Source organism: Heptranchias perlo, chromosome 17, assembly GCF_035084215.1.
Source record: "Heptranchias perlo isolate sHepPer1 chromosome 17, sHepPer1.hap1, whole genome shotgun sequence".
NCBI classification, from domain to species: domain Eukaryota; kingdom Metazoa; phylum Chordata; class Chondrichthyes; order Hexanchiformes; family Hexanchidae; genus Heptranchias; species Heptranchias perlo.
This window is the reverse complement of record NC_090341.1, coordinates 28,259,047-28,281,886: the sequence shown is the minus strand read 5'-3', so window position 1 is coordinate 28,281,886 and position 22,840 is coordinate 28,259,047. Positions and strand designations below refer to the sequence as shown.

General features: G+C 43.6%; 1 protein-coding gene across 2 annotated transcripts in view; it reads left to right on the top strand.

Moving 5' to 3' along the window:
* The window catches only part of cfap20dc (CFAP20 domain containing), a 365,860-nt gene that overhangs the window by 187,009 nt on the left and 156,011 nt on the right, over positions 1-22,840 (top strand). For both annotated transcript variants that reach the window (XM_067998825.1, XM_067998824.1), the window contains 2 exons: positions 12,723-12,859; positions 17,209-17,392. In XM_067998825.1, the coding sequence (XP_067854926.1) occupies positions 12,723-12,859; positions 17,209-17,392 (321 nt within the window). The remainder of the gene's footprint in view (positions 1-12,722; positions 12,860-17,208; positions 17,393-22,840) is intronic.

The following is a 22,840-nucleotide window of genomic DNA, read 5'->3' as shown; positions in this document are numbered from 1 at the left end:
GGAACTTCCTGGAAAGTTTCTGTGAACCTTCTGTGTGAGAGCGGAGTTGTGCCAGTTTTTCTGACAAAATACGTGCGTAATTAATTCACGCCAATTTTACACTGAAACATCGCTACATGAGAATATCCTTAATCGTTTGTTCTGCTTCTGAGAAAAGTCTGCTGAAACCTTCTGCCGCTCACTTACATAGCTGCACATTCCATGCAAAAGACTGCCATGTGTGAATTTCCTAGATTTACGCCAATAACGCACTGGCATATAATTACGCTCAAAAACATGGGGGCAGTATAGCCCAAATTCACTTAATATTGACGTATCTAAGATTTTTGTAGTTTGATAGTAATTTTAATTGTGAAGTTTTTCGAATTTTTCTTACTGAGAACTGCACTATACTTAAGCAAAGTGCTGTCAGTCTCTGCTTCTATCTTACCAATTCTATTCACAATACTTTGTGCATTAATGTACATATAATGCAAATCCTTCCCCCCCCCCCCCCCCCCGTCTCTTGGGCAATCTTACTTGTTTTACTTCGACCTCCTGATACGTTTTTTCCTTTTATCTTTCCTACACCCTTTGCTCTCCTTTCTGCGTCCTCATCTAATTTTTTCCCTTCCCCTCCGCCTTCTAGTTTGAACTTTCCCCAGCACTAGTTACTGTATAATTACATTTTATTGACATACTTTTTCTTTTTATATTCTTACCAACAATGGGAGTATTTGGCTAGCTAACAGTGAACGTTTCAGACTTATTAACTCACAAGATTGCTGAAAGCCTTTTTCTTGTACAAAAGCCCCAGATTGACTCAAAGATTTTTTAAAAAGCAATTTGATACCCGGAACTGGAGCCAAGCAGAATTTCCATAGCTTTCCGTTCAATTCAAGAAACTGCCAATTGTACACACATCTGAGCAAATCACACAGCATGTTTGTTTTTGAAAATTGTATGGTTTGGCTCCTCCTTCAAGCAAACTGCCCAGCAACAACCGATAAAATTTTAAATACATTGTGTTGAGTTAGGTTGGGACATGATTTCTGCGACTTGAGCTGTTTGTTAACTCTTTATGCACATGATTGAATTAAAGATCCAATACCTAGCTAAAACTGGGACTAGACTTGAAATACTGGGACTATTTCCACTGGAGCAGAGGAAGCCAAGAGGAGATTTAGTAAGACTTTCTTTAAAATTATAAAGGGCTTTGACAGGAGGAATTGGGAATATTCAAAGCAGAAGAAGATACAGAGCTATGGGAAGAGCTCTGTATCTTCTTCTGTATGCCCCCGGCCGTCCCTCTTAATCATGGCCCCAGTTCCGAAAACCAACAAAATAGAACCGGGGTCCTATTCCATTATTCCTAGCTGGAGTATTCAGGCGACCGGCCTGCTTTGAACACTCTTAATTTTTTCAAAGTAAACGCTTCGGACCCCCAGGACACTCAGCTAAGAGCATCAAGGGAGCGCCGAGAGGCAGGGGCTGGGTCAGGCGGTAGCTCGCCTCACGGCGGACCGCCAGCTCGATCCCAAGATCCAACTACGAGCTTTTTAACTGCAGCAGCTTTAATATACGCTATTGGAGCTGGAATTACCGCGGCTGCTGGCACCAGACTTGCCCTCCAATAGATCCTCGTTAAAGGATTTAAAGTGTACTCATTCCAATTACAGGGCCTCGAAAGAGTCCTGTATTGTTATTTTTCGTCACTACCTCCCCGAGTCGGGAGTGGGTAATTTGCGCGCCTGCTGCCTTCCTTGGATGTGGTAGCCGTTTCTCAGGCTCCCTCTCCGGAATCGAACCCTGATTCCCCGTTACCCGTGGTCACCATGGTAGGCACAGAAAGTACCATCGAAAGTTGATAGGGCAGACATTCGAATGAGTCGTCGCCGTCACGAGGACGTGCGATCAGCCCGAGGTTATCTAGAGTCACCAAAGCTGCCGGGCAAGCCCGGATTGGTTTTGGTCTGATAAATGCACGCATCCCCCGGAGGGTCAGCGCTCGTTGGCATGTATTAGCTCTAGAATTACCACAGTTATCCAAGTAACGTTTGGAGCGATCAACTGATTTAATGAGCCATTCGCAATTTCACTGTACCGGCCGTGTGTACTTAGACATGCATGGCTTAATCTTTGAGACAAGCATATGCTACTGGCAGGATCAACCAGGTAGCTGAACCGCAATTTCAACATCGCAGACGCATCTGCTGGGCACGTGGCCTCCCCGTGACAGAGAGGTTGGCACCGGGTTCAACTGGGAAGCTTGCAAACGGTAACCGTCAAGACAACACGCTCACTGGGGGACTGGCGGGTAACGGGGAATCAGGGTTCGATTCCGGAGAGGGAGCCTGAGAAACGGCTACCACATCCAAGGAAGGCAGCAGGCGCGCAAATTACCCACTCCCGACTCGGGGAGGGCAAGTCTGGCAGTGGAATTATTGCTGCAGCAAAAAGCTGGCACAGACACAATAAGATGAATGGCCTCCTTCTGTGCTGTAAACTTCTATGGTTCTATTGACAAAAATACTTCCTTTTTATCAGTTCCCATGCCCAACATCCCAAATCTCCTGTACCCTTGATGTGCTTGTAATATCAGCTCATGTATGGCTGTTAACTCTACAGACTCCAGTGCAGATTTGATGTGAATCTGCAGGGGGTGACGATTAGCGACTGAATTTTGTTATGATGAAGCACACAAATGTTGATAGTGAGACCTCCCTCAGGCCATTGCTTTTTAGCTATGACTTCTTGTGGAATAAGGTCATGCCTGTCTGAGGGTAAGAATTCTTATTTGAACAGCTTGGAGAATTCTTTGCATGTACTAATTTCTCTTTGGCAGACTGAACCAAGAAATAAGTACCCTTCAAAATAATAATGGATTTGGAAAATTATCCAAGTGTCAGAGTTTCTTCACTACCCTTTTCTTATAGATTGCATTGATTCAGCTGATCAGTCAGATACTGTCCTCCATTGTTGTTAAATGTCAGGTTTCTTATCCTTTACTTATATCCAATGGAGCAGAAGTTACCACAGTTACAATTGTTGTTCCAGACCCCTTCTAGCTATTCTTCAGCACAATTTATATCCCTTTCCCGCAAAATCAATCATCAGATTGTCTGCATTTAGAGACAGTGGATGACCACAGGTGTCCCTTTGGCTAGAGTTTGGATTGGATATTTTATTTTTGTACGAGTCATGAAAGTGGGAATTTATTCATCTATGTTGTTTTAATGGGGGATGATGTAGGTTAAACAGTTATAGGCAAGCAGCTCAGGGAAGAGGAGATCAGGGTGACACAGTACACTGTCCAGGGAAGGCAACTGCAGAAACCAGTAATCAAATTGCCCAAAGTCTAAGGGTCCCAATGCCTGAAGAAACTCAGAGGACTCGAGCACTTTTGGATGGATGGCTTACTGGATGAACGGCAAGTGCTGCTTGGGTAGATGGGACAGCGCACCAAATGATTCTAGGGGTTTTACAGTCCAGAGAGGCCTTGAAATGCACACTGAGGGGGTTGGAGGAGGTTCTGCTAGCCAACCACACATCAGAGAAAGACTGACAGAAAGCTCACCTCTCACTTCACAGACTGAATTTAAAAAGGTACTGATAGAGTGTTCAGTCACACAAGGGGACATGGGGTGTTTGGGAAGCAGGTTCGCACTACACCCCATGCAAGATTAAATGGCTTTGTGCATCTTATCTGCTCAAGAGGTAGACATTTGAGGCCATGTGGTATGCCACCTGGCTGGGACAGAGTGAGTCATTCATTGAGTGTGTCTGCCTCTTTGATGTGGTGGTTGAACAAGCAGAGGCAGTCCATCATAGGACCCAGGAGCATCTACTGTCCCGAGATGATACTGGGTTTATGGGATCACACAGGCAATTCAGGGCCCACCAAACTCGTCGGTGTACCCTGCCATGCAATATGTGGTTGCGCAAGGGGTGAGAAGCACAAGGGTTGCACATCTCTTGAGCAGGTTTCCACACCTGGGGCCAAAAGGATTGGCAGTCTTGTAGCATACTTACTGAGGAGCACATGGTCTTTGTGAGCAATTGTGGGGCTCACACATGGGAGACCTACTATGGCGCACAGGAGGGCGATATGTCACACTTAAGAATTTTTAAAACATTTTTCCACAGAAAGGATTTGGAAATAAGAGTTACTTTTCACATTTTTTAACAGAAGTATGTTGTGATCAGGTTAAACAAGACACCTAGACAAAAGGTGGTTAATATGCTAAAAGAAAGTTGTTTTGCCCAGAGACTAAACAAAAAGCAATTTGTTAGCTTGTCAGGATAATTGGAAAACACCTCACACCCATGGAAAGTCCTTTGATCTCTGTCTGTCTATGAAATGGGAGATAAAAAGAAGGATTTAGGATTTTTGAAACAGGAAGGCTCCAAAAACAGTCAGGTTGTTGAAGGGAAGGCTGTGAGGGATTTTGCTGAAGTGAAGAGGTTAGAAATGTTGGAGAATAATTAGAAGCCATCTTGTTTAAGTCAAGTAAGACAACCCACTGATGTGGGCTAGCTTAACATGTTGGTTATTTTATTTCAGTACACAAAAATAATTACATAGAATCTACAGCACAAAAACAGGCCATTCGGCCCAACTGGTATATGCCGTTGTTTATAGTCCCATCCTGCCCCTGTAACCCTCTATTCCTTTCTTCTTCATGTATGCTGTACTGCTTGAATTAAGTGTATCTGGTCATAATGGCTGTTCTGTATGTTCGCCATATTGCGAAATAAAGCATCTTATTGTTTCCTATCAGGCCTCCTGTCTCCAAGTATTTGATTGGTCTGCTTTCAGAGCGATTGAAGAAGCATACACGTGCAAGATCTGTTTATCCAGTCCCAATCACAAGGGAATGCTATTGTTACATCCCTGGTACGTCCCTATTATTGCAAGTAGCTGAAAACCACTGTGAATCAACTCTCATTAGTAAGACGCTCAGACCACTTAGGGAAATGATGCCACTGAATTCAAGAAGGTATCAATGGCAGACCCAAATTTCTAATATCAGGTGATGTAATTAGCTTTTCAAACACAAAGATTAAAACACAGGTGATTTAATTAGCCTGTTCTTAATTGAAAAGTTTCCAAAATTAATTCATTTAATTTTTAAGGAAAAAAATCCCTCAGAAATACACCTTCTCGGATAGTAACTGAATGATTAAATTTGTGTTTTGTTTCTCCAATAGATGCCACAGCTAGTCCTTTGTTGTCTGACCTTTTCTCTGTCTCTTTCTCTTCTCTCTCTATCTCTCTGTATTCCCCCCCACCCCTGCCTTCCTTCCTCTTTCCCTGTAACTGTCTCTGCCTTATAATCTTTCAAGTAAAAATTTATAATCTGGTAATAATAATTTGGATGAGGAAAAATGCCTAAATTAATGATTAAAATTCCTTATGGGGCTTCAAGTAATTTTTTTAAAATTCATTCTCTGGATGTGTGCATCGCTGACAAGGCTAGCATTTATTGCCCATCCTTTGTTGCCCTCGAGAAGATGGTAGTGGTCTTTTTTCTTGAACCATGTTGTCAAGGTGCTCCCACAATGTTGTTAGGTAGGAAATTGCAGGATTTTGACCCAGTGACGATGAAGGAACAGCGATATAAATCAGGGTGGTGTGTGACTTGGAGGGGGACTTGGAGATGATGCTGTTCCCATGCATCTGCTGCTCTTGTCCTTCAAGCCTAGGCGAATTGCTACAGTGAATCCTGCAGCACAGTACGAAGTGGTGGCGGTGTGGATGTTTGGGTTAGTGGATGAAGTGCCGATCAAGCAGATTGCTTTGTCCTGGATGGTGTCTAATTTCTTGAGTGTTTTTGGAACTGCACCCATCCAGGCAAATGAAGAGTATTCCATCACACCCCTGACTTGTGCCTTGTAGGTGGTGGACAGGCCTTGTATAGTCATGAGGTGAGCCACTTGCTGCAGAATACCCAGCACCTCCGCTGGTGTGAGTTTGTAATTATAGTATTAAATAGGCAGTATGAATGTAAATTGGACAATATGGTCTTTCTCTGCTGTCTTTGTGTTATTGTTTTTCTCTCTGTCTCTCCTTTTGTTTTGTCTTGTTCTTTCTCTTCTCTTCTGCCTCTCTTCCCATTTGCTCTTTTTGCTTCTCTTTTATCTATTACTTTTCTACTTTCCTTTCAGATGGGGGATAATGGGTGGTGAGGCAGGGAAAGGAGTCACCAATGGCTAAAGGCTGCATTTGGGGCAGGGGTTGTGGGAAAAATGTGGCCATTAGCAGCTCTCTTCCCATTCCCTCCCCCAATCATTCCAGCTTCTCTGCGCCTCCTTACATCCTTTTTGTCCCCTACCCCTTCACCTTCCACTCTCTACTCACTCCCCTCAACGCGCCTGCCTTTTTCTTTTTGAGCTATCCCTTCAACTCCTGTATCCTGACCTTCCTTTGGTTCTGCTGTCATTCACCTCACCTTTATTCCTCTATCGACTCCCTCCAAAGGCAAGTGGCAACTAGTTTTTTGCCCCCCTGCACCCACCTACTCTAACTTCCTCACAGTGCCGTCAAAGAAACTTTGTTTACCTTCAAAATTTAACTTGTTTTATTTTTTAAAAGAAATCAAATTAGATTAAAGAAAGTAGCTGCCTTTTTGCCTTTCTCTGTACTTGCATGTGTTTGTGTCTCTCTTTTTCTCTCCATCTCTGTCTCATAAGTGTTATAAATTAGCATTTCTGTTTCACAGGTGTATGCCATTATCATTGACCTTTTTTATCAACAAAACACAGGTGAGGTAATTAGCTTCAAAATTCAGCTTTAAAAATAATTGTAGTAACATACCATGAAGAAAGACGTACTCTTTCTCCCTCATATATATCTCTGACCCCAGTATCTATCTCTTTCACATTTTAAAGTTCATAAAACACGGAGCAAAGGTTCCAACTGGTGTGTAATCGGAACAATGTCAGTTTTTCACTGTCTTGGACAAGCAGCCTTAAAAAAAAATTAGCTCAGTGAAGCTTTTGAAATTTGCCCTCTAAATTTTCTTCAAATAATTTTGAAAAATCTTTGAGCAGAAACTGCTAAATAATTTTTTTAAATCCTTGTTATAGGTGGTATTGATGCATCCTGGGAAAGGTGGCATAGGTATTTTCGATTATAAACCTGGACATAAGAATTTATTATAGATCCTTAAATGTCTGTCAGGGATTGGACTTAAACTTGAATCTCTTTAAATGGAAAACCCAGTGTTTATAAAGCAGCTGGGTTGTACCTTTTGTTTTGTGGTTCCAAATGGGATTGTTATGTGCTCACTGGAGTCACTGATGGGGAATGTGAGTGCTGAAGGTGAGATTTATTTTCTAAGGGATCTTGGTGCATGCCTCCTCCACCCCACCAAAGGTTTCATTTTTCAAATTTTATTCTGTACATTTTTCATATTTTGGAGGCAACTATGATTCTGTATTCAGGCTATTAAAAAAATTCTCCTAGGAGGGTTATGGCTATTTTAAAAATGAAATTAAAAGTAGCTGTATGGTCTTTAATACAGCTTCACGAGTAAAGTCAAAATAAATGGGTTAATGGCACCCCGTTAAAATCAAGTTTAGCGTTCATGTGCTATTATTGCCAACAGTAATTTCTAGCCAATGTTGCTATTTTGAACTTGTCAAAAACATTTTTTCTAATCATTAGTACTGCAATCATTAAGAAGTGCATAAAAATATTGTTTTCGGGAACAGCCATGGGAAGCTGAATTTTGTGCTCTCAGATACACCTGACTGATTTGCCTCCAAGAGGTGGCAATCTGTTATATTCTTGATTGCTCTTGTCAATCCTCGTGTTTCTCCGTAGATGCTGACTGCTCTAATGCAGGTTTTGTGGGCTCTTTCCCCTGTTACTCTACGGGAATAAAGTGACCTCAACTATGTGTGTGCATACAAACTGAAAACAGCTAAATTACAGAGCCCAACCGGGCACTGTGAATCTCACACAATGGTCCACATCACACACTTTCTGAGCACTTTTAAATATGCAGATCAGGCTTCGATGACGACATTGGGGCCTGACTAATTTTAACTGGAGGCCTGTGCTGCTGTTGTTGCTATCAACCACGGCCCCTCGCCCGCATGAATCTGCTAAGAGTTAAAATCAGGGTTTTTATTTCTAGACCCTGGCAATTCCACCGGTGCAGTGACAGAAATGTTTAATAAAGTCAGTTAATGCATTCATATCATGAAGTATCTTCTGTCTTCTGTATTTCAAAAAAACAGCTGCCATTAGTTTTGAAGAAATATAAGATATATAAGACAATATGCAGGCAAGTTCCAGAGTGTTCCTTTGAGGAAAATTAAGTTTTTAAAAACGACATTTTAGTTGCTTATTTGTCATATAGAAATTCTTTGGAGGCAAACTCTAAATGAAAACCTCTGTAACTGCCACTCTCAGAAACCATAAACTCGTCTCAAAAAATTTTCTGCCTCAAGTTTCTCCACAACTAGTAGTGGAAGAAACAATTGGTTTGAACGTCGCCAGTTCTGCCCTCCAACTGATCTGAAGGCCTAGAAATGAGTTTGCATTCAAATTAGGGTGTGATCCTAGTGCAGCACACGCTGCATGCGTATAATGAGGCCGGCGGCAGGACCACGGCAAATTGGTCCGCCGGCCTCATTAGGATAGTACTGGCGAGCTGTGGAGTGCAGTTCCGGCCCCAGAGGCAGACTCCCAGGAGGGGTGTGAATTCGGCTGGCTGGGATGCTGGCTGAGGTTTCAGGTGAGTCTGGAGGTGGTAGGGAGGCAATTGATGAGGGGATGAGCGTTGACTGGCAATAGCACACTGTTAAGCAGTCTGCTCCTCCCTGCTCCACATTCAAGAAAGTAAAAAAAGTTTATCTTTTGGACGGCAGCCTCCAACGATCCATTTAAGGACTGCTGGTTCGGCTGCTGTGCTCCTGAGAAAATATGCAGCATGCATAGAATATACTCAGTCAGTCGTAAAATAATTTTACAAAGGGGTGTGAAACGGGCGTTGGACCCTGATAGGCCCATTTCTTACGCAAAACGTCAGTTTCAGGCGTGCTCCCTGGATGACTTCAGCACTACCAATATAGCGTGCTGTGCACTTCCAGATCGGGACGGGGGTGTGCACGTCGCCCGCCATATTGAACTGTTTGGCGGGCGGCGTGCACACCCCCGATCGAATTCCTAGGCTGATGTCTTCTGACAATCTCCAGTTGTGTCTTCCAATTAATCTGTGGTTCATATTGATAAACTCCAGTTCCAGTGAAAAAAGCTGATTTTTCTTGTGAAAGGCTGACACATGAGTTGAAAAGCTGACTGTCAGCTATTGGCTAAGTATGGTGAAGAAGAACTTTCTGATATCAGACCTAAATTTATCTTTTATCAGTTTAATTGGTTTCTCCTTAACTACACTTGCAATTTAATTTGGAGTAATCGTTTGGATTTACCTTTTCCAAACAATTTACTGGATTACCTACCTCAGTAAAATCAGCTCTTTGATGTCTATGTTCAAATGTGAAAGCCCAAGTTTCCTCATTACTCAGACCTCTAACACTGGAGATCAGTGTCATAGCTGGTCTTTGCACTGCCACTATTGTTTAAATGTCTCCCCGTGACTCGGTGACCAGAAGTGGACACAGGTGTGATCTGATCAGAGCACCATGCAGTTTGAGCATGATTCTTTTCTGACTGATGCTCTACTATCTTGGCTATATAGTTCAGCATTCTATTTGCTTTGTTTGGTGATAATCTTCAATGGTTGGGCATGTGGAACGTCAAGTCGACTAAGACTCCTCAGTCTTTTTCAACATCTTTAGCTATTTCAACACCATTCATGGATTTATGAGTGTTACCCATTTTTCTGTTCCATGTGCAGTACTTAACACTTGTCCACGTTAAATTTTATCTGCCATTGGCGTGTTCACTTACATGTTTTGTCCAACAAATCCTGTAATTTCTGAGCTGCCGCCTTCGATCCACTGCCTCCCTCCCCTGCTCCAGTTTTTAATCATCTGTAAATCTGACCAATTTGCATTGAGTTTCTGAATCTAAGTCGTTGATGTAAATTAGAAACCACTGTGGTCCCAACATCAAACCCTGATACCCTACTCAGTATTTCCTGCTGCCATCCCAACATATCTCTGCTAACAAATACCTGTTTTCTACCTTTAAAACCATTTCTTATTCATCTCCAGTATTTACCCTGAATCCTAAACCTTTTAGCTTAATTAATAGCCCTCTGTGTGGACCTTTTCCAAAATACTTTTGGAAACCTAGGTTCACCATGTCGTAGGGCTTTCCACAACCCGATTTGGGATGTCATTTCTTAAAAGCCAAGGAGGTTGGTCAGGCAGGATATGTCCTTTCTGAATCTACCACTGTTTACTAGATTATTCTTACACAGATATTCCACAATCTTACTCTTTAATCAATTCCATTACGTTGCACAGTATTGAAGTAAGGTTAATGGGTCTGAGGTTGCCTGTGTCTTTTTTCATTACCTTTTTTGAAAATAGGAACATAGGAACAGGAGTAGGCCATTCAGCTCCTCGTACCTGCTCCGCCATTTGATAAGATCATGGCTGATCTGTGATCTAACTCCATATACCTGCCTTTGGCCCATATCCCTTAATTCCTTTGGTTGCCAAAAAGCTATCTATCTCAGATTTAAATTTAGCAATTGAGCTAGTATCAATTGCCGTTTGCGGAAGAGAGTTCCAAACTTCTACCACCCTTTGTGTGTAGAAATATTTTCTAATCTCGCTCCTGAAAGGTCTGGCTCTAATTTTTAGACTGTGCCCCCTACTCCTAAAATCCCCAACCAGCGGAAATAGTTTCTCTCTATCCACCCTATCTGTTCCCCTTAATATCTTATAAACTTTGATCAGATCACCCCTTAACCTTCGAAACTCTAGAGAATGCAACCCCAATTTGTGTAATCTCTCCTCGTAACTTAACCCTTGAAGTCCGGGTATCATTCTAGTAAACCTACGCTGCACTCCCTCCAAGGCCAATATGACCTTCCGAAGGTGCGGTGCCCAGAACTGCTCACAGTTCTCCAGGTGCGGTCTAACCAGGGTTTTGTAGAGCTGCAGCGTAACTTCTGCCCCCTTGTACTCTAGTCCTCTAGATATAAAGGCCAACATTCCATTTGCCTTCTTGATTATTTTCTGCACCTGTTCATGACACTTCAATGATCTGTGTACCTGAACCCCTAAGTCCCTTTGGACATCCACTGTTTTTAACATTTTACCATTTAGAAAGTACCCTGTTCTATCCTTTTTTATCCAAAGTGGATGACCTCACATTTGTCTACATTGAATTTCATTTGCCACAGTTTTGCCCGTTCAACTAATCTATCAATATCGCTTTGTAATTTTGTTTTAATCTACACTGCTTACAATGCCACCAATCTTTGTGTCATCGGCAATAGGCACCATATTAACCTATTTCCAATCTACTGGTATCTCCCTAGTGTCCTGTGACTTCCCCGTAATGATCGTCAATGCCTCACAAATCTCCTTTATAGGCTCTTGCTACTCTAGAATAAATACCAGGTATCCCTGGGATTTATTTGTTTTGAGCTCTTTTCGTCAGCTCAAGACTTCCATCTCATTTATATCAAAATCATTGGGACGGATTTTCCTGTGAGCGGCGAACGAACAGCTCCTGCCGTTCGTTAGACTTGCACTTGCTCATAGACTTTTCTTGGGCTTTTGCATGGCAAGTTGCTCTCATGGGGCGCTCACTCCAATGCAGCACCCTCTACAGGGTATCTGGGACCAGTGTGAACGGGGCAAGCAATTGTGTATCCCCTTAATCAGTCAGTTTGAAGCATTGTTAATGAGCAGCACAGAGTCAGAACTAGGAAGTGTAAGTCAGAATAGTGAATTCAATGTCAAATCAGGTACAGAAAGTGAAATAAATTGAATGCAAGAAATATTGAATTAAGAGACAGAGATAAAAGAGAAGGAAAGAAAAAGTAAAAAAATTTTAAAAATTAAATTAAAACTTTTTTTAAAAGTCCAACAACAATTAAAATCTGAATGAATGAGACTCCACACTTGTAAAAGTTAATTTTCAGTGCCAGAGAGTCATTAAGACTTACACTGTTAAATAGGTGCTTAGACTTGAAGTGACGTCAAGTACCTTTATTTGGCAAGATTAGTTTGTATTCATCAGGACAGTGCAGGAATTTCACGCCGTTCCATTAATTTGAACGGAGAGCCAACCGGCGAGATGTCGTTCTCGCGAAGCTTACGGAGGAGCAGGGCATCTGGTACAGCAACGTCCAGATTTCCGCGTTTAACTGCTTATGTGCGGCTGCCGGAATTTGTTCTACCGTTTGCACAGAAATAACAGTGAGCCCTGTTTGCCTCACCGTTATTTTCAAAGGAAAATCCAGCCCAATAATTCTGATTCGGTTATCTCTGCTTGAGGAGGGCATGTTGCTCATATCTTCCCTTGTGAATACTTGGAGGAAGATATTGTTCAGAGTATTATCTTGTGTTCAACCTCAGTTGAAGCCCATTTGCATCCTTTATGGTTCTCACCTCATTTCTGACTTCTGTTTATACTTCAATTTTGCCACTTGTGTCTAAAACCATAAGTTAACCTGTAATGAAGATAGCTTGATGCTCTAGCCTTTCATTCCTTATGAAACTGCAGAACAGCTATATGCTGACATGTAAGAGACTGCAGAATTGTCATGACTTATACAAAACAATATCACTTTTCTCTCTTAATTCAGCCCAGCATACCAATCGTGGGACAGCCAGTGCACGTAGTGTTAGAAACCAAGATATATCGCACATTGCATTTGGATCAAAAGTACTTGGACCACCTCCAACAAGTGGCAGAAAAGTTGGGACAGCAGGATCTAAAGATGTAAGTAGCCATTAAATGATGTTTTGGCTGCAGAATCACAATTCTTCAAATGGTATTTCAAATATTTCATAGCTGTTCTAAAGTATTGTCATTTCTAAAGGTATATTTACACTCTGGTCATTTGATATAGAGCATAAAATTGTGAAGAATAAAGGCTTTATTCTTGGAAAAAAAATTGTTATTCAAAGGAATAAATGTGGCTTTGATTGGTAATGTCATGAATTTCTTTATATAAGATATTTCACTATTATTAAGAACCTTGTTTCTTTCCACCCTTGGTCTTGTGGCTCATTCTCCCACCTCTCACCAGGCCAGCTGCTGGGTATAGAATCAAATAGAATTCATCTTCCAATCACTTTCCCCCATATAAGAACATAAGAACATAAGAACATAAGAAATTGGAGCAGGAGTAGGCCAATCGGCCCCTCGAGCCTGCTCCGCCATTCAATAAGATCATGGCTGATCTGATCCCAACCACAAATCTAAAGAACACAAGAAGTCGGAGCAGGACCCGGCCACATAGCCCCTGGGCCCTCTCCGCCACCCACAGGGCATTGACCGATCCGAACTCAGCTTCATGTCCAATTTCCTGCCCGCTCCCCATAACCCCTAATTCCCTTTACTTCTAGGAAACTGTCTATTTCTGTTTTAAATTTATCTAATGATGTAGCTTCCACAGCTTCCTGGGGCAGCAAATTCCACAGACCTACCACCCTCTGAGTGAAGAAGTTTCTCCTCATCTCAGTTTTGAAAGAGCAGCCCCTTATTCTAAGATTATGCCCCCTAGTTCTAGTTTCACCCATCTTTGGGAACATCCTTACTGCATCCACCCGATCAAGACCCTTCACAATCTTATATGTTTCAATAAGATCGCCTCTCATTCTTCTGAACTCCAATGAGTAGAGTCCCAATCTACTCAACCTCTCCTCATATGTCCGCCCCCTCATCCCCGGGATTAACCGAGTGAACCTTCTTTGTACTGCCTCGAGAGCAAGTATGTCTTTTCTTAAGTATGGAGACCAAAACTGTATGCAGTATTCCAGGTGCGGTCTCACCAATACCTTATATAACTGCAGCAATACCTCCTTGTTTTTATATTCTATCCCCCTAGCAATAAAAGCCAACATTCCGTTGGCTTTCTTGATCACCTGCTGCACCTGCATACCAACTTTTTGATTTTCTTGCACTAGGACCCCCAGATCCCTTTGTACTGCAGTACTTTCCAGTCTCTCGCCATTAAGAAAATAACTTGCTCTCTGATTTTTCCTGCCAAAGTGCATAACCTCACATTTTCCAATATTATATTGCATCTGCCAAATCTCCGCCCACTCACCCAGCCTGTCTATATCCCCTTGCAGGTTTTTTATGTCCTCCTCACTCTCTACTTTCCCTCCCATCTTTGTATCATCTGCAAATTTTGATATGTTGCACTCGGTCCCCTCCTCCAAATCGTTAATATAGATTGTAAAGAGTTGGGGACCCAGCACCGACCCCTGTGGAACACCACTGGTTACTGGTTGCCAGTCCGAAAATGAACCATTTATCCCAACTCTCTGCTTCCTGTTCGATAACCAATCCTCCACCCATGCCAGAATATTACCCCCAATCCCGTGATTTTTTTATCTTAAGTAATAATCTTTTATGTGGCACCTTGTCGAATGCCTTCTGGAAGTCTAAATACACTATGTCCACTGGTTCCCCTTTATCCACCCTATACGTTATATCCTCGAAGAACTCAAGCAAATTTGTCAGACATGACTTCCCCTTCATAAAGCCATGCTGACTTTGTCCTATTAAATTATGCTTATCTAAATGTTCCGTTACTGTCTCCTTAATAATAGACTCCAAAATTTTACCCACCACAGATGTTAAGCTAACTGGCCTATAATTTCCAGCCTTCTGCCTACTACCCTTTTTAAATAACGGTGTTACATTAGCAGTTTTCCAATCTGCCGGGACCTCTCCTGAGTCCAGGGAATTTTGGAAAACTATCACCAAAGCATCCACAATCCCTACTGCCACTTCCCTCAAGACCCTAGGATGGAAGCCATCAGGTCCAGGGGATTTATCCGCCTTGAGTCCCATTATTTTACTGAGTACCATCTCCTGAGTGATTTTAATCGTATTTAGCTCCTCCCCCCCGAGAGTCCCCTGTTTGTCCAGTGTTGGGATATTCTTAGTGTCCTCTACTGTAAAGACTGAAACAAAATATTTGTTCAGCATTTTTGCCATCTCCATGTTTCCCACCATTAATTTCCTGGTCTCATCCTCTAAGGGACCTATGTTTGCCTTAGCCACCCTTTTTCTTTTTATATAACTATAGAAACTCTTGCTATCTGTTTTTATATTTTTTGCTAATTTCTTTTCATAATCTAACTTCCCTTTCTTAATCAATCCTTTAGTTACTTTTTGCTGTCTTTTGAAGAATTCCCAATCTTCTATCCTCCCACTAAGTTTGGCTACCTTATATGTCCTTGTTTTTAGTCGGATACTATCCTTGATTTCTTTACTTAGCCACGGATGGCTGTCATTTCTTTTACACCCTTTTTTCCTCAGTGGAATATATTTATTTTGAAAGTTGTAAAATAACTCCCTAAATGAACACCACTGCTCATGTACCGTCTTACCCTTTAATCTATTTTCCCAGTCCACTTTAATCAATTCCGCTCTCATACCATCATAGTCTCCTTTATTCAAGCTCAGTACGCTTGTTTGAGAATCAACCTTCTCACCCTCTAATTGGATATGGAATTCAACCATGTTGTGGTCGCTCGTTCCAAGGGGATCCTTAACTAGGACATTATTAATTAATCCTGACTCATTACACAGGACCAGGTCCAAGGTTGCCTGCCCCCTTGTAGGATCAGTTACATACTGCTCAAGAAATCCATCCCTGATGCATTCAATGAACTCGTCCTCAAGGCTGCTCTGCCCAATTTGATTTGTCCAGTTAATATGATAATTAAAATCCCCCATAATTATGGCTGTTCCCTTATTACATGCCCCGACTATCTCCTGATTAATACTTCTTCCAGCAGAGTTGCAACTATTAGGAGGCCTATATACTACGCCCACTAATGTTTTTTTTCCCTTATTATTCCTTATCTCCACCCAAACTGTTTCATTATCTTGATGCTTTGTCCCAATATCATTTCTCTGTGTTACAGTGATTCCTTCCTTTATTAACATAGCCACCCCACCTCCCCTTCCTTCCTGCCTGTCCTTCCTGATTGTTAAATACCCTGGCATATTTAATTCCCAGTCGTTGTCACCCTGCAGCCATGTTTCTGTAATGGCCACAAGATCATACCCATACGTAGTTATTTGTGCCGTTAACTCGTCCATTTTATTACGAATGCTACGTGCATTCAGATAAAGAACTTTCAAATCTGTTTTGTGACGCTTAGTTCCTGCTTTTTCCTTTTTTAACACTTTACCTATTACTCCATACCTTCTGTCCCTTCCTGTTACGCTTTCCTCTCTCTCCCTGCTCAGGTTCCCAACCCCCTGCCACTTTAGTTTAAACCCTCCCAAGGTGCGTCATATGGATGACGCACCTTGCTAGGCCTCTTTGACAGCTTTAACATCGCGTACACCCTGTATCTGTTTTCAGCTCCCAACCCCAGCTGGCTCCACATCTCAGCAGCATCAGCCCCACATCCATCATTGAGAAAGAAATCCCCAGGTCTATGTGGCCACCCTCCAAGACCCAAGAGCCGTTTGATCCTCTGTTTTGCATTTCCAGCACCAGTCTGGTCCAACTTATATAATTCCAGCCCAGCTTAACCTCTCCTCAGATTATACCCACTCACCAGCTACTAGGTCCTGCCTGAGGCTTAGCTCCATGATTCTCCTTCCTTTGGACACAGGCTCAATCATCCCTGAAAGGTATCAAGAAGAACCACAAGATGTATAAAGGGGCATGATAAAAATTTAATGCAGAAGCTTGAAAAAGAGTACAAGGAAAGGGAAAAGCCAAAAACAAAGAGAGGGAGAAGAGCAGAACAGAACCCCAAAAAAGAAAGTATAGAGAAGGAAAGAAAGGAGATAGAGAGGGAGAGAAGGAAAAAAACCAAGAGAGTTTTTAAAAGAAAAGCTACCTTACTGCACTGTGGGCTGGTAGCTGTTCCCGTTGACTCTTTGCCTGGCCTTGGTATTGTTATGAGTCCCATCTCTCCCTGTTTATTTATGACCCAATTTATTTTAAAAATATTTTTATCCATGAATAAATAACACCACATTCTCTAACTTTGATTAAAATGTGTTGAATTAAAGTTCTTTTTACTTCTAGTGTTTTTCTTTTAAATTGATGGAAGATGAAGTTAGAATTTATTTTCATTTTTTTTTAGTTATCAGTCTTGTTGGATAATAAAACAACCAGGTCTTCTTACCAGTCTCGTAATAAAGAAGAAATCTCAGAAAGAATGACTGGCAGATCAGAAAGGCAGGCTTCAAGTCAACCAGAACCAGCTAAACAAATAAACCAAGAAGGTATTTGCTTTTCAAAGCAAACATCAGAGGCTGTTACTTTGGGTAAGAAACAAGGAATAGCACAAATTTTTATTTACTATTACCATATGGAACCTAGCTGGAGATGTCCCAGGTGGCTCTATTAAGCGCATCCATTATATGAATTTTTCCCTGGTCAGTGTTTAATTTTTTGATGTACTAACTTTTCTTAGATTATTTCCCCCCTTTTCTTCCCCTCTTTACCACTATCCTTTGTGATATCCATGTTTACAGACTCTACCTCCAGTGTAACCTAGTTAAATTGAAGCTGAATTTGAACTGCAGAATCATTGTTCATCTTCAAAATCTTTTCAAAGGCTTTTACACATCATTGACATAATTCTTAAGTTAAGTTTCTTTGTTTTTACCATTGTTCTTTGGTTTACAAGTAAGTTAGTATTTATATGCCTCTGGCCTGCACTCCATCTACCTTCCTACTCACCTATCAGGCTACATCTATGCTCCACTTCTTTCTCACTGCTGGAGAAATCCTAATCCATCCTTTCATCATCTTGACGATTAACTTCTTCAATGCTCTCCTTGCCAGCCACCCTGCCTTCCCCTTCCACAAATATCAACTTGTTCAGAACTCTGTGGCTTGTGTCCTATGCTGAAAATAGTCTGCACACTCATTACCCCCATCTTTGTTAAAGTTCACTGCCTCCTTGTAGGCACCAAGGAAAATTGACTTGAAAATCCTTGTCCTGGTTTTCAAATCCATCTGTGGCTTTTCCCTACTTTCTTTAAATGGTCTTCTCTAGTTCTTTGTCCCTTGCACATCCTCCACTCCTCTTGAATGAGGTTTTTGTCTCCACCACTCAAATTTTCCTTAGGACAGCCTCATACTGTGTGCTGAGTTAGCTGATCTTAGCTGGGGTGCCAGTACGAGATGTTACAATTGGCTTCAGTGCACCTGGGTTATGAGGGAGAAAATTGGTGACACTCTTGATCACTATCCAGCAAGCTCTGCTAGAAGTGCACATGTGTTTATGTTGGCTGAGGACAGAAATGGACTTGGCTGGGATGACCACCACCCTAGGCCAGATTTGGGATTCCATTTTCCTACATTTACTCAAGAACAGTATTGTTTTTTTTATAATGTAAATCAATTAGGGCAATGGATAATCCCATCTGCTCTCAATTTTCTGATCTGGGTTAAGTATTAAAAATATTTGAAGATACCCTTAATACTGTTCGAGCAACTTTTGTTTTAAATGTTTATCATCCCCTTGGATCTGATCCTTAGCCGGACAGGACTTCATTGGATCAAATATGGATGGTATGAGGGGATATTTCCCATTTTTGTTTTGAGAAAGTATTCTGGCTATGCTTTGCTGTTGGCCTGATGCACTTCCAGCAATTTTGTGCTGGTAGTATTTATTTTATTTTATGAAATTTACACCTAAATACAACTAGAGGTAAATGCAGGTGTTTACAAAGGACCTTTCGGGATCCAATTACATAGAGACCATGAAGAGCTGGAAACTAATTCAACCCTGACTTTTTGGTTAGTAGAATTTACCACCTCTGCTTTTGTTGATTTCTCAGTTACTTCATAGAGCCAATCTCCTGTGAAGTACTTCTCTTTTAAGTAATGTGCCACGAGGTTGATTTGATAAAGAAACAGTGAGTTTAAAGTAATTTGCTGTAATTTTTACCTGGAAAGAGATGCTTGCTAACACAGGGGGCCCGATATTCGGAGGGAGGCGGGTTGGCAGCGGGGGGATCGACTGGGCGCGTGGATAACGCGCCCAGTGAAATTGGGGTGCTCCGCACGTGATCACAGCCTAATTGAAGGTATTTACCTGTGCTTCCGGGTTTCCCGTTCCAGACCTGCGCAGCGGGCACACTGCGCACCCGCATCACAGGCTGTCAGCAGGAGGAGCCCTATTTAAACGGGCAGTCCTCCAATGCTCCTCCTGCAGCAAAGAACCATTTTTGGAGCATGGAGCAGGCCAGAGGCAAGGCTGCTCCAAGGTTCTCTGACTCCTCACTCCAGGTGCTGCTCGATGGGGTGAGGAGTAGGAGGGAAATTTTTTTTCCATCTAATGGGAGGAGGTGGCCTCCCTCTGCCACCAAGAAGGCCTGGCTGGAGGTGGCCGAGGAGGTCAGCAGCAGCAGCAATGTGTGCCGAACCTGGGTCCAGTGCAGGAAGCGCTTTAATGACTAACCAGGTCAGCCACAGTGAGTATACTTACGCATTCTCCCACACTCTGTCTTCCACATCACCTCCACCACCACACAACTCCTTCTGCACTGCCACCACAAGGCTCTCACATCACTCCTCACATCCACTCAACCATCATCCTCAACCTGCCTGCACTTACTCACCGCCCCAGTTCCCATTCGAACACTACCACGCAACTCAATCCTCATACAATCTCATGGCTATGTCTCACACGCACCCTCCCATGCATCTCCCTCACGGTCACACCCACCCACACCAATGCATGCAGCGGGTCACTATGCAACCATTACTCAATCACGCCTCTCTGTGTTTTCCCTTGATAGGAGAAGAGATGCCAGAATGCCCGGGAGAGGGCAAGGACCGGAGGGGACCCGCCACACCAGGTGGTCCTAACGGACGCGGAGCAGCAAGCACTGGAACTAAGCCGGACACTGGAGTGCCTATCCGTGGCGGACGCTGAGACGAGGAGCGCACAAACAGCTGGTGACAGAAATCTAACACTCATGATAGCGAATGATCCTAGCATATCTGTCCACGTGCTTAATATTGCTTAATATTGCTTTCTATTCTCTTGAAGGGCCATCTCCGACCACCATGACTGCGGAGGGCGATTCCTCAGAGGACCTGCTGGCTTCTGATGATGCATCGTCACATCTGAGCCAGCCATCCACCAACGCAGATACACACACCTCGGTGGATCCCCATCCCCAGTTAGTTGGACTTGCACGTGGTGAGTCACCACGCGCATGTGAGCACGAGCACACCCTGGTGGCAGGGGCAGCCGTGGAGAGTCCGCGTCGGTGGGAGCACTCTTCTCCAGACTCTGCTCAGCTGGACCCAGATGCTGAACACTGGGGGCCAGCCATGAAAAGGAGAGTCATCGAGGGCCAGTAGCACATTGCCGAGGTACTGGAACAGGTGCCGCGCGCACTCTCCACAATCGCGCAGAGGATGGAGGAGTCCAACTCCTGCATGAGTGGAATGGTGGCACAGGTACAGGAGGGTATCTCAGAGATACTGTCACAGGGACGTGAAGGCATCTCTGAGATAGTGTCGTGGGTAGGTGTGGGAATGTCTGCGATGGAAGAAAGGCTAGCCTCCATCGAGCTTCAAGCACGGCTCAACGATGACAACGGCCGTTCAGATTCAGGGTGAGCAACATTCTGCCGCCTTAAACAGGCTGACAGATACATTACAACTGGCCTTCCAAGGCTTCACACAAATCCTCCAAATTGTCATCCAGCAAGGTGGAAGGAGTGATGTGGGCCTGGGCCAGGAGAGGGATGATGGTGAAAGGGGACATGGAAGTGGGGAAGCCACTCAAAGCGCTTCCATGTCTCACCCGTTGCCCCCCTCTCAACCAGTACCTGCAATGCTGCCTCCTGTCCAGGTGGCCGAGTCTGCCCCTGCACAGGTGCAGGTGGAGCAGTCTTTGGAGGGTGCCCTCACGGGCACCGAAACCCAGAGGGCGTCCGCCCTCATCGGTCAGGGCGTGGACAAGAGCAACCTGTCACTACGTCTGCTGAAGCCACAGGGGTAGCACCACGTAGGGGTTCCCATAAACGTAAGGCTAAGGTTTTGTGAGCACAAGAGGGATGCACAAGGGTGTATGACAGAATGTCATGTTTTTGATTTACTTTCATTTGTTTTGCAAAGCACATTAAAATTTGTTACCACCACTACTGCCACATCTTTGCAAATCTTGTCTGGTTTGTGCAATAATTCCCTTTCCTGAGAATTACCATGAAGACCCACACCCGAATGCCACCCATTGTGTCACTGCAGATTGGGTGTAGGAGTATTTGCAGGGCTCTTTTGTGCAGACAACTGAGAGACACTGGCGATGTCCCTGGTGACACGCTGGAAGGATCCGGAGGAGAAGTTGTTGAGGGCAGTGGTGACTTTGACAGCGACAGGTAAGAAGATGGTGCTCGGGCCAGCCGGGAGCAGCTCGGCATCAAGGAGGCTGCAGATGTCCACAACTACATGTCGAGTGACTCTGAGCCTCCGTGTGCACTGCTGCTCAGAGAGGTCCAGGAAGCTGAGCCTCGGTCTATAGACCCTGTGGCAAGGGTAGTGCCTCCTGCGATGCATCTCTCTCTGCGGTTGCCCTCCCTCCTGCTGTGCAGGTGGATGTGTCACAGCACTGTGTTGTGGAGCTCCACGTGTCAGAAGTGGACGGCGAGGCTGGTGATGCTGTTCATCCTCCGAGGAGGTCATGACTGCAGCTATGGCGGCCCCCATCCGGAAGATGTATGTTTGAGGGGGTCCGTAAGGTAGGTAAATGTGTCTGCACACCGGGGTTGAGGTTGCAAGATGGTGAATTTGATTGTTAGGAGGAGGGTGGTGCAGGCCAAACTTTGTCCAAAGTGACAGAGTGTCCTCCTGCAATGAGTGAGGGTCTCCTCCCCCCGCCCCCCCCCCCCACCTGTCAAATGGACCTTTGCAGCTCCCACAGGCTGGTGGCTGCAACACGTCTGTTTCAACTGGGAGTGTTTCCCCCAGTATGGGAAACATGCTCAGTTAACCTGAAAATCCCACCCCTCCTAAAATATCCTCCCAATCAGGTCTGCAAACGACCTGAACTATCGAATTAATTGCCTTAAGTGGGATCCTGCCGGCTTTAATTGCCGGTGGGAGTCCCGCATGCGGGGGCTGAGCACATATCTAAGCGCGTCATTGGGGAACCCGGAAGTGGGCGGGTTGGAGCCGGGCTCCAGATCCGCCCCGGGAATCCCGAATTTTCGGAGCCCCCCCCCTGCCACGAATGCACCCACTCGGCCATCCTAAATTCGACCCCAGGGTGTTTAACTTAGCATAGTGCATACTGGCCAGAGGAATAAGAAACATCTGAGAAACATTCACAGTACATGGAGAAACTGATGAGTAATTTATGAATAAAAGGAATAATTTTACTATCAGCAATTAATTTCACTTCAATGTTAATACCTGAATGAGTAGTAATTGCATCACATAAACCAGGGACAGGCAGCTAGGGAACAATTAACCACATTGTTTATCTCATCCTTCTCTTTGTAAGTTAAACCTAAAGGTGAGAATAAAGTTTTCTCAGAACAACAGATTGAACAGCCTCATCCCCCACGGGAACCATCTTGTGATGGGAATAATTGTAGAAAATTGCGTGTACGTATTGGTGGCAAGGAGAAGAGTGGCTCGATCAGTGGTAATGCTATTCATTCTTCTAGGTTTGTTGTAGCTTTTCTATTTTATATCTATAAATGTAAAATCAAATTTTCCAGTGCATTTTGTACAAATGATGTACA